The sequence below is a fragment of the Leucopleurus acutus genome (genome assembly GCF_964270905.1).
Source record: "Leucopleurus acutus genome assembly, chromosome: X".
Classification (NCBI taxonomy): domain Eukaryota; kingdom Metazoa; phylum Chordata; class Mammalia; order Artiodactyla; family Delphinidae; genus Leucopleurus; species Leucopleurus acutus.
The window spans coordinates 57,721,643-57,734,560 of NC_139148.1; the positions used below are offsets into that span (position 1 = coordinate 57,721,643).

Genomic DNA, 12,918 nt, shown 5'->3' on the forward strand with positions numbered 1-12,918 from the left:
AAAGGAGCATGAGAGATCACTACAAGTAACTATATGCCAATAAAATGGACAACCTGGAAGAAATGGACAAATTCTTAGAAAAGCACAACTTTCCGAAACTGAACCAGGAAGAAACAGAAAATAGAAACAGACCAATAATAAGCACTGAAATTGAGACTGTGATTAAAAATCTTCCAACAAACAAAAGCCCAGGACCAGATGGCTTCACAGGTGAATTCTATCAAACATTTAGAGAAGAGCTAACACCTATCCTTCTCAAACTCTTCCAAAATATAGTAGACGGAAGAACACTCCCAAACTCACTCTACAAGGCTACCATCACCCTGATACCAAAACCAGAAAAAGAGGTCACAAAGAAAGCAAACTACAGGCCAATATCACTGATGAACATAGATGCAAAAATCCTCAACAAAATACTAGCAAACAGAATCCAACAGAACATTAAAATGATCATACACCATGAGCAAGTGAGGTTCATCCCAGGAATGCAAGGATTCTTCAATATACACAAATCAAACAATGTGATACACCATATTAACAAATTGAAGAATAAAAACCATATGATCATCTCAATAGATGCAGAAAATCCTTTCGACAAAATTCAACATGGATTTATGATAAAAACCCTGCAGAAAGTAGGCAGAGAGGGAACTTTCCTCAACATAATAAAGGCCATATATGACACACCAACAGCCAGCATTGTTCTCAATGGTGAAAAACTGAAAGCATTTCCTCTAAGATCAGGAACAAGACAAGGTTGCCCACTCTCACCACTATTATTCAACGTAGTTTTGGAAGTTTTAGCCATGGCAATCAGAGACGAAAAAGAAATAAAAGGAATCCAAATTGTAAAAGAAGAAGTAAAATTGTCACTGTCTGCAGACGACATGATACTATACATAGAGAATCCTAAAGATCCTACCAGAAAACTACTAGAGCTCATAAATGAATTTGGTAAAGTAGCAGGATACAAAATTAATGCAGAGAAATCTCTTGCATTACTTTACACTAATGACGAAAAATCTGAAAGAGAAATTAAGGAAACACTCCCATTTACCACTGCAACAAAAAGAATAAAATACCTAGGAATAAACCTACCTAAGGAGACAAAAGACCTGTATGAGAAAAACTATAAGACACTCATGAAAGAAATTAAAGATGATACAAACAGATGGAGAGATATACCATGTTCTTGGTTTGGAAGATCAACATTGTGAAAATGACTATGCTACCCAAAGCAATCTACAGATTCAGTGCAATCCATATCAAACTACCAATAGCATTTTTCACAGAACTATAAAAAGAAAAATCCACAATTTGTATGGAAACAAAAAAGACCCCGAAGAGCCAAAGCAATCTTGAAAAACAAAAATGGAGCTGGGGGAATCAGGCTCTCTGACTTCAGAGTATACTACAGAGCTACAGTAATCAAGACACTATGGTACTGGCAGAAAAAAAGAAATATAGATCAATGGAACGGGATAGAAAGCCCAGAGATAAACCCACGCACATATGGTCACCTTATCTTTGACAATAGAGGCAAGATTACACAATGGAGAAAAGACAGCCTCTTCAATAAGTAGAGCTGGAGAAAGTGGACAGCTACATGTAAAAGAATGAAATTAGAACACTTGCTAACATCATACACAGCAATGAACTCAAAATTGATTCAAGACCTAAATGTAAGGCCAGACACTATCAAACTCATCGAGGAATACATAGGCAGAACACTCTATGACACAAAGCACAGCAAGGTCCTTTTTGACCTATATCCTAGAGAAATGGAAATAAAAACAAAAATTAATAAATGGGACCTAATGAAACTTAAATACTTTTGTACAGTAAGTGGAACCCATAAAGAAGACGAAAAGACAATGCTCAGAATGGGAGAAAATATTTGCAAACAAAGCAACTGACAAAGGATTACTCTCCAAAATATACAAGCAGCTCAATATCAAAAAAGCAAACAACCCTATCCAAAAATGGGCAGAAGACCTAAATAGACATTTGTCCAAAGAAGATATACAAATTGCCAACAAACACATGAAAGGATGCTCAACATCGCTAATCATTTGAGAAATGAAAATTGAAACTACAATGAGGTATCACCTCACACCAGTCAGAATGGCCATCATCAAAAAATCTACAAACAGTAAATGCTGGAAATGGTGTGTAGAAAAGGGAACCCTCTTGCACTGCTGGTGAGAATGTAAATTGATAGAGCCACTATGGAGAACAGTATGGAGGTTCCTTAAGAAACTAAAAATAGAATTACCATATGACCAAACAATCCCACTACTTGGCATATATTTTGAGAAAACCATAATTCCAAAAGAGACATGTACCACAATGTTCATTGCAGCACTATTTACAATAGCCAGGACATGGAAGCAACCTAAGTGTCCATCAAGAGATGAATGGATAAAGAAGATGTGGCACACATATGCAATGGAATATTACTAAGCCATAAAAAGAAACAAAATTGAAGTATTTGTAGTAAGGTGGGTGGACTTGGAGTCTGTCATACAGAGTGAAGTAAGTCAAAAAGAGAAGAACAAATACCATATGCTAACACGTATATATGGAATCAGAAAAAAAAACAGTTCTGATGAACCTAGGCGCAGGACAGGAATAAAGACACAGATGTAGAGAATGCACTTGAGGAGATGGGGAGAGGGAAGGGTAAGCTGGGAAGAAGTGAGAGAGTAGCATGGACATATATACACTACCATATGTAAAACAGATAGGTAGTGGGAAGCAGCTACATAGCACAGGGAGATCAGTTTGGTGCTTTGTGACCACCTAGAGGGGTAGGATAGGGAGTTTGGGAGGGGGAAACAAGAGGGAGGGGATATGTTGATACATATATACATATAGCTGATTCACTTTGTTATACAGCAGAAAATAACACAACATTGTAAAGCATTTATACTCCAATAAAGATGCTTAAAAAAAAGAAAAAAGAAAAAAACATGAATGGGATGGGGAGAAGAATCAAAACTGAACTAACTACCGAGGTAAGAAGACCCTTCAGGAAAGCTGGATGTGATTATCTGGACAGCAAAGGAACAGCAGTGAGGGAGTGATGAGGGCAACAGGAAGAACAAATAAAAGATGTCCTCAAATAGAGAAAAGGAGCTACAGTTCCCCTTTGCCCATTATCATCTACATGGTTTAAATGAAGAATTGCCTCTGATTGGGATTTAGGCATCTTTGAGAATTCTGGCCTCCATACGAAAAAAATAAATAATGACTTGCTAATTACTATCTGTTATGCCCAAATATTAATTACATGTCAGTTCAAATAACTTAATGGTACTAATGCTCTTTGTAGAGATTCATAGAAGCTATATTTTGTGAAACTATATAAGGTAGGAATTTTGTGCAATAGTGTGAAGTAAGCCATATATGGAATAGTACCTGTTTCTGAGAAAAAGGAATTATTATGGGAGAGACATGCATGAAGAAATAATTTCAATAGAATGTGATAGGCGATAGGTACAAAAAATGTGTTCAACATTGGAAATTAGTATAAAAGAGTGAAACATTTATTGTTTTACTTTAATTCTGAGGTATAAAAAAATCCTTATTGCTAAATTTGTCCATTATTGATGGGTTTTATGCTTTCATTCATGACTTATTTGTTCTGTTCTCAATATTGTACAGCATTTTGTACAATTAAAAAACAACAGATCCAAAATGGAGTCTTTTATGCTAAGCCTCATGTCACCAAACTAAGACATAATTACAATTTCTGCTCTCCCAGAAATGCAATCTTAATCTGGTCAGTCAGGAATCACATGATCAACACTAGTTAAGGAATCTACCTGATAGATCCCTGTTACCCCCTAAAGGAAATTAACCTTGTAATAACCAACCCACTATTTTACCAGTAATATTTCCTTATTCCTGCTCCCCATTCCCTATAAAAGGCTTCATTTTGTACAGCTCCTTGGAGCTCCTTTCTATCTGCTAGATGGGTGCTGCCTGATTCAAATCAATTTTTGCTCAAATAAACTTTTAGAAACTTTAATATGCCTCAGTTTATCTTTTAACAGTAGATATATCCACCATGGAATGCAAAATTGTGAGTGCAAGTATAGACTGATCAACTCATGAAATCAATTTAGAACATGTATTCACATGATAGTGGGACTCGCTGAGGATTCTTATTCTACAAATGTGTTGGTTTCTAATTTTTGCTTTGTTTTTAATTGAAAAAGTATGTGGAACTTTGCTCAAAGTAACTGGCAATCAATTTCTTGTACCATTATTAGGGACACATGGGGAATATACAAATATGGAATTACAGCTGGATTTTGCTGTGGTCTACATTATGTTATTAGTTTGGGGATATTATTAGTTAATTCACTACAGCACTCATTCATTCCACAAATATTTCCTGTGTCAGCCACTGTGCTGCATACTAGATTCCTAGAGATTCAGGCATCTGGTGAAGAAACATAGATAGAAAAATGCTAGGGCATGTACTGTCTACCTGAGCATTCAGTAAATGCAATTTTCCCAGATGATGGCTAGGTTTGATCTAGGGAAGACTAATCTTTCATTTCTGATTATTTTGCTACTTGTATCTGGAAGCGTTTCCAATATGAGCTAATGGGAGAGATTTTATGGAAGCGAATCAATAGTCATAGTACATTAGAATAGAAAGCAAGGGAGAAAAGTGAACCCTCTTGCACTGTTGGTGGGAATGTAAATTGATACAGCCACTATGGAGAACAGTATGGAGCTTCCTTAAAAAACTAAAAATAGAATTACCATATGACCCAGCAATCCCACTACTGGGCATATACCCAGAGAAAAACACAATTCAAAAAGACACATGCACCCCAATGTTCATTGCAGCACTATTTACAATAGCCAGGTCATGGAAGCAACCTAAATGCCCATCGACAGACGAATGGATAAAGAAGATGTGGTCCATATATACAGTGGAATATTACTCAGCCATAAAAAGGAATGAAATTGGGTCATTTGCAGAGATGTGGATGGATCTAGAGAGTGTCATACAGAGTGAAGTAAGTCAGAAAGAGAAAAACAAATATCGTATATTAACACATATATGTGGAACCTAGAAAAATGGTACAGATGAACCAGTTTGCAGGGCAGAAATAGAGAGACAGATGTAGAGAACAAATATATGGACACCAAAGGAGGAAAGCAGCAAGGGTGTGGTGGTGGTGGGATGAATTGGGAGATTGGGATTGACATATATACACTAATATGTATAAAATAGATAACTAACAAGAATGTGCTGTATAAAAAAATAAAATAAAATTTAAAAATTAAAAAAAAATAAAAGCATTGCTTAAAAAAGAAAAGAATAGAAAGCAAGGGATATGGGAAGAATGGGATAAAAGAACAAATAAAGAGAGATAAACAGTAGCCATAAACACCAGTGTCTATCACATACTAGGCACTCAATAAACACTGGGTGAATCAATGAATGAGATGGAGAGAATTGTAAGACTGGTCTAAAGAAAAGGAGGGTTTCCCTGGTGGTGCAGTGGTTGAGAGTCTGCCTGCCGATGCAGGGGAAATGGGTTCGTGCCCTGGTCCGGGAAAATCCCACATGCCGCGGAGCGGCTGGTCCCGTGAGGCATGGCCACTGAGCCTGCGTGTCCGGAGCCTGTGCTCCGCAACGGGAGAGGCCACAACAGTGAGAGGCCCGCTTATCGCAAAAAAAAAAAAAAAAAAAAAAAAAAAAAAGAAAGAAAGAAAAGGAGAAAAGTGTTGATAAGTCAAGACAGAAGGAGGCAGAAGACAATAAGACCTGTAAGAAAATGAAAAAAAATGGAGTTTAGACAGAGGAAATGAGGTATATACTCCACATCAGGAAAAGGAATAGCTTTACATTATCCCTAAGTTAATATATTTTCCTTACATGCATCGTAGAAATATATGAAAGATCTTGGTTCAAGAAACAGGCTATTTTATTCCAAGGGGAATACTGTGATTTCTCTTTTATACTGTTTTATGTCCTTGTGCTGCCAGCAGACATCAACAGGACCCTGTATCTGGGATATTCCAGAGGTTACTCTGAGAGGAAAATGTATGACTATGTCCATGAACTAAAGCTGCTGCAAGACTCTAAGCTCTGCGAGGAAAGGAATTTTTGTCTGCCTTGTTCTCTGCTGTGTACTGACCACCTAATACAGTGCTTAGCACATAGGAGACAAGGAAAATGTGCATCCTCTAGAAGCTGGAAAAGGCAAGGAAACAGATTATCTTCCAGAGCCTCCAGACGGAATCCAACCCTGCCAATATCTTGTTTTAGCTCCATAAGACTGATTTTAGACCTCTGACCTCTTAAACTATAAGAGAACAAATTTGTGTTGTTTTAAGCCACTATGTTTGTGGCAATTTGTTACAGCAGCAATAGGACACTAATGTGAACCATTCCCTGGTTCCTTACTCATGGTGAGATAACTGAAAGACTGTCCATATATCAGAAACCCAGCAGCATGGAGCAAGTTGGATGAGGGTGTTGCCAGATTCATATGTCAGCTTTAATTTATTTTCTGTACATTAAAATACCCCTGAAACAAAAATTCTTATCCCACCTTTCATATATTGAAAGAAATGCTAAGAAAGGGTAATATGTTCGTTGGGATCTAAAGATGAATTTGACCTCAGATATTCAGATCTTGAGAAAACAATAGAAAAAATATTCAGTCTACAAACTTTATTTCTAAAAGTTTTTGAAGTCAGCTTCAAAACTAAAGAAAAATAAGAAATAATTTTTAAAGGACAACATTACATATAGATGGTAAATTCTTTTGGCCTCCAGCAGTACTGGTTCAAAGGAAGCATAATCTGAGAATAATCAAAGTATCTAGGTTAGTAAGTATAGTCATGATTAATGTATAGAACCTACATGAATTTTTAAAATATATGTACACACACAGATCTGGACTTAGGAATAAAAGCATTTTGATATGTATTGAAAGTTAAAGATCCCCACTATTCTAGAGTATAATAAAAATTATTAACATATAGAATTGCTTTAAAGATTAATGCATAGAGTTCAAGTTCGGGGACTACTGAAGTGGAGTGTAACATGCTTTTGTTTTATTTGCTAATGAACTTCTTTCTCCTTCAGCCAAAGAGCTCATATAATTTGAAGTTGCTTCTGTTTAATATATACTTATTATCTTTTTGTCTAAATATATGTGAGTTTAATACTAAAGTTAAGTTTTCAGGTGCTGAATACTTTGCATTAAGTATGGCAATAAAAAATGTCTACTATCATCCATGTGTGCACGTTTCTACTCTATTTAACTCTCTACATATGATTATATTAGGTGATATTCCACTGGTTTCTGAAAATAAAATGTATTTTCTTCTAATAGCATGAATGTGAAAGGAGAAATTTAAATAACTAAATAACATCTTAGTGATTAGTTACTTCACTCACCATGCCAACTTCTCCTCTGTTTGGCTCAGTAGGCCTCTGTCATGGTAATAGTATTGTAGGAACAATGCTTTTCTGTGTATGGTTTCCTAGCTAGGTTCAACTTCATCAAGGACTTCTGTTAATATATCCAGTCTCTTTGCTCTCCATGCCCCATCTCACCCCTCTGCTCCAGTCATTGTAAAACACTTAGTCTCTGAAGCACAACATGATCTCAGAGTTCCATTGAAGGAACAGTTACTGAGTTACCACAATGTGCTAGGTACATTGGCATTATCATGAGCATAATTATGATTATCAAGATTACAATGATAACAGTAGGCATTATCATTAATGAAATGCCTATGACTTGGTAAAGGGTGAAGAAGCAGAACTCTTAGATGTGGTACCAAACTGCCTCTGAGGTAATCAAATTAGTTTCTCTGTGACCAAGGTAGTTTTTGATGGATCCAGCACAAGTGAAGACTATTCCTCACAGTTGGTAGGATCTATTAACATAGGGCATCATGCAACAATCGAGGGTAGGGGAGAACTGTGACTAACCAACCAACAGACTGATTGAAAAATAATTATTAATTGTGGATATATCCCCTTTGACTTAGTGTTATATTATATTTGCCAAAAAGACAGATTTTCAGGTAGGGGAAGTATGGAAGGCTCTAGTAAACAACAGAAGAAAGTCCACAGTCAAGTGTTATGGGAGATGCCATAGAGAAAGTAGTCTGCAGTCCGCAGATTGTTTGGGTTAAAAAAGTGGCTGGAAGTGTCTTTTTGACTAGCAAAGAGCATGAGACCTAAGGAAAGAAGTAAGGAAAAGATATCATGCTGGCAAAAGGAAATGAATGCTCTTTCTCCTGGATAAATCATGGTGAGCCTACATGAAGCCAAGGCAGCCAATTCGTAGTGGTATGGGAAAAGATCAGGATAGGTCAAAAGAAGCAGGGCAATTTTGAGTATCTCAGTGAGAATCTCCAGAAGACGTAACACGAAAGAAGCTTAGAAGGGAGGTCTCTTTACATATTTATAGATTATACGCTAGTTGACAGACAGTCTTCTCCATAGAATGTAAGTCCCACAAAGGTAGGAAATATAAGTGGTGTGTTCAGTGTTTAATCTATAGCCCTGAGCGTAATGTCTGGCCCTTTGTAGATACTCAAATATTTGTTAATGAATAAATAAATGAATGAGGATCATCACCAGATTTAGAATTTATTAGATCTGGGACAGGGATCAGTGTTTACCAGTTTTATGCATACATAAGTAAATTAACACTGTTTTATAAAATACTTATAAATATTTTTATTCAGAATATAAATATTCTGAATGTAATAGACTATTGTCTATTTTTCAGATATTCTTATGAGTACTGATATTTGGAGACTGATGTTGAACACATGCACTACACCAGCCCAGCCACTTTCCATGATACTTTAACTGAATTGTATTGTCATGTGTGATTTGAATGAACCATTTCAGTCCTATTCAGTCCTGTAACAGAATCAGTAGAATGCCCAGCATGGTGGTTCTTTTAGCTTATTATACATCAGGTAGAAGAATGTAGTGATACTGGAAACAGAATTCTAAATAGTTCAATAATTTTTTAGAGACTAAATATCCTGGGCCATGCTGTTAACTGTTTTATATATGAAAAGTGTCCTTTAGCTTATAAAATGCAATGTAAATTGGCCAGGAATAACACAGCTTAAACTTTTAAAAGTCAACAGTGTAAAATGATAAAGAGAAACAGATATTGAGGTACCAATGATGTAATCCACAATGCAAAATCTCCATAACTGTTCTTACTGGATGCTGCAGCACCCTCAAGTGTTAATAGATTAGGATGTCAGGCCTGCAGGTTTGCGGAAGGTAAGGTATGCACCACAGAAAAGACCAAAAATATATGCTTTATCCAAACTGCAGCTTTCCACACTCAATTTGTTCTCTGACACTTTATGAGAACTGAGCTTACCAGATAGTTCACCATCATTCACAAAAGGAAGAAGAACAAGTTTTCAGGAAGAGATAAACAATGAGTTTAGTTTTGGACATGTAAAACATAGGTACCTGTGGAACATCTATGTACAGAGATCTTGTGCAAAAATTCCAATACTGACTTCCTCAGCCTTTGGAGCTTACTGCCTCAGCCATGATCAGTTTTGTCCACTTATCAGAGTGTGCTACACAGATATGATCATTCCAATGTGTGCCATGACCTAAGTATGTTTCAGAAGCACAGGTCCAGTGGGAAACTGAATCCATGATTTTAGAACTCGTGAGATGATGTCTTGGACTAGTGATTTTTGAGTGCCGAAAGAAAAGAGGTGCTAGTAAAAACCACAAAGAGGAACTTCCACTCCTGGCCATGTTGGAGTAACTGGGACCAGACTTCCCTCCTGTTATAACAATTAGAACACAGGACAAAATATATGAAATAGCTGTTTGTAGTCATTGAACAACATACAGTATAAGACTATGACTCTGAAAGAGGGGAAAAAACAAGAATAAGCCCTACTATCGCCATAGCTTGCTGCCTGAAAACACTTTCTGGATGGTAGCATGGGGAGTGAGAGCTCAAGCTGAGCATGCAAGTCTTGCTCAGTTGAAGAGACAGAGATCAAAGTTCAGAGTTCAGAGAGGTTGAGGAAACTAGAATTTGCAGGGCAGAGTACCAGAGAAGAGGGAGCTATGTAAAAAAAGAACTGAAAACCCCCTAGCTATGGGTCCCCTTGAGTCTGTTATTGAATATAAATCCTAGTGCCTAGGATGGAAATCCATTAGTCTAGGCAAAGAAATAGCAAGAAGCTTTAAGCTGAAGAATACCCAGAACTCACACAAAGCTGGGAAATGTTTAAGTTCCAATAACTAAGAATGAAGAGACAAAAGAAGTCAGACCTTAGATGTAAGGCTAAACTAGCTAGGAAAGGATACTTTATATCTATCCTAACAAGCTTAAAAATAATCCTCAAATGGATAAAGCTGCTCCACAAATAACTGCCTGCAATACAAAATTCAACACTCTTAAAAAGAAGTCAACAAAATTGAAACACTCAAGTCACGATGTCCAGTGTCCAACAAAAATTACTAGACATATGTATAAAAGAAAAATGTGATCCATAGTCAGGATAAAAATCAATCATTAAGAAAACATGTAGAGGAAGAAATGAAGCGGGGCAAAGACAGCATGCTGGGAAATACTCAGACAAGATTTAAAAGGTAAGAAAAAGAAAAAGGACCTGACAAGAGTCACTTGAAAGGAATAATACAAGATGTTAGAAGAATCAAGAGACCATTGAGTCACAGAAGTCATGTAGGGAGAAAGTTTAGAAAAAGAGAGAGCGGTCAACAAGGATATCAAGCAAAATAGAGACTGAAAAGAGTCCACTGGATTTCACAAGAAGGTGCCTTCTAAGCCTGGCCAGAGTAGTTCCAATAGAGAGGTTAGGGTAGAATCCAGATTGCAAAGGGTTTGAGGAGTGAATAAGATGTTTCAAGGCAAGATGGTCTCTGACGCAGGATAGGCAAATAAATGTACATTTTTGTATGTTTGAAAATATTTTAAAAAATATATTCTACAACCTTCTTTAGCAATGTCTCCTTTCTCTTATAGCCACATTTCTTCCTAATACACAGACAACTCCCAAAAAGAATTATGAAATAAAAATTGTTACCAAAAAAGGCATTCAGCAACTTCTGAACCTGAATATTGCTGCCCACGGTACGGTACAATCCCTCTGTCTTGATCCCTAGGGAAAGAAAACCAAGTCAGTTTTATTTATATAACTAGAGCTTTCATCTCCCTCAGGGTAGAGAAAGTAGGTACTTACACAATGGAGTCAGTTCAAACAGGAAAGGGTCTCCCTACTCTCTCCAATCTCTCCAGCCCTCCCCTGCAATAGGGGAACAGTCCTGAAACATCTCTGCAAATTATTCTTTTCATACTTTCATTTGGATTGTACCAAGCCCTTATTAACCTGAACAGAAAAGAACACACTCTATAGTAAATAGAAGAAAATGCTCAGGTGAGTAGCAGCGGATGGCTGAGAATGGTGTTACCATCTCGTCACGGAACTAGGGTTTAGTTGATAAAGGAGGAAATATGAACCTTCAAATTGCCCCTGAGCAGTGGTATGAAGTAAGAGAGGCCTAGAGTGTGGCAGATATGAAGCAAACAGCCATTTTTTGCATGGAGAAAGATTGAAGCAACTTAAAAAGAGGCCTGGCTCATAAACTACACTTGCCTACATTCAAAATATTCTCAGAGAGAAACAAGAGAGTATCGTCAACCTGGAAGAATGCTGATGCCACATTTGCCTGAATTTAACTTTGCCCCCCCCAAAATTTTAAATCAATATGTGTTGTGGCAGAAATTGAACTCTTGTTTATTTAGGATGGAACTATCATAACACTATTTGAAGAGTGCCAGATAGTATTTGAGAATATTTTATAAGTCATTTGAAGCTCTTTATCTTTAAAGGCAGGAAACCACAAATTATCCAAACATGGTTAAATACCACTGATTTGAAATTTGAGGAAATTTTAAACATTGTGTCTAGTGCTCAAGGTTTATAAACAGTCTCCTTTCCTAAAACGGGTCCTGACTAATAGATGATATCATTGTTCCTTTAGAAAAATTGCCCAGGAAAAATTCAGAATGACCAGATTTTGCCATTTGCAGCAACGTGGATGGACCTGGAGGGTATTATGCTAAGTGAAATAAATCAGACAAAGACAAATACTGTATAATATCACTTACAGGTAGAATCTAAAAGATAAAATAAAACTGGTGAACATAACAAAAAAGAAACAGACTCACAGATATAGAGAACAAACTAGTGGTTACCAGTGGGGTTGGGGGGAGGGGAGGGGCGAAATAGGGATGGGAATTAAGAGGTACAAACTATTATGTATAAAATAAATAAGCTATAAGAATATGTTGTACAACACAGGGAATACAGCCAATATTTTATAATAGCTATAAATGGAGTATAACCTTTAAAAATTGTGAATCACTATGTTGTATACCTGTAACATATAATATTGTACATCAACTGTACGTCAATAAAACTTAAATAAATAAATAATAAAACTATGTTTAAAAAAAAAGAATGACCAGATTCAAACACTGCTAAGGCTATGGTTCATATCTTACCTTTGGTTTCAATGACATTGATGCACTTCCTAACAAACTTGAACCCCACTTCGTTCAGCTCCACTGTTTCAAGCAAAAAAAGCAGAGTTAGATTCTGCTGTAATAAGCCTCACCTACCAAGCATTCAATGATCTTGCTAAGAGACTGCAGTGAGAGAACTAGGGGTTTGGTTGCTCTTCTTCAATCAGCCTTAGGTGGAAAGATTCCTCATTCAGGGGAGAGGGTGGTTAGAGATGTTACTCTTATAACACAAAATTCTTTTACTTGACCCTCTGCATTATGTCTGCTTTAGGCATGAGCTACATCAAATGTGAAATGTGAGGCTGGAAATGCA

General features: G+C 36.7%; 1 protein-coding gene across 1 annotated transcript in view; it reads right to left on the reverse strand.

The window, feature by feature from the left end:
* OPHN1 (oligophrenin 1) overlaps positions 1–12,918 on the reverse strand; it is a gene marked incomplete at its 3' end in the record, with an annotated part of 592,087 nt that overhangs the window by 212,860 nt on the left and 366,309 nt on the right. The window contains exons 14-15 of the mRNA XM_082864786.1: positions 12,585–12,647; positions 11,104–11,178 (exon numbers count right to left, since the gene is read on the reverse strand). Of these exons, the coding sequence (XP_082720912.1) occupies positions 11,104–11,178; positions 12,585–12,647 (138 nt within the window). The remainder of the gene's footprint in view (positions 1–11,103; positions 11,179–12,584; positions 12,648–12,918) is intronic.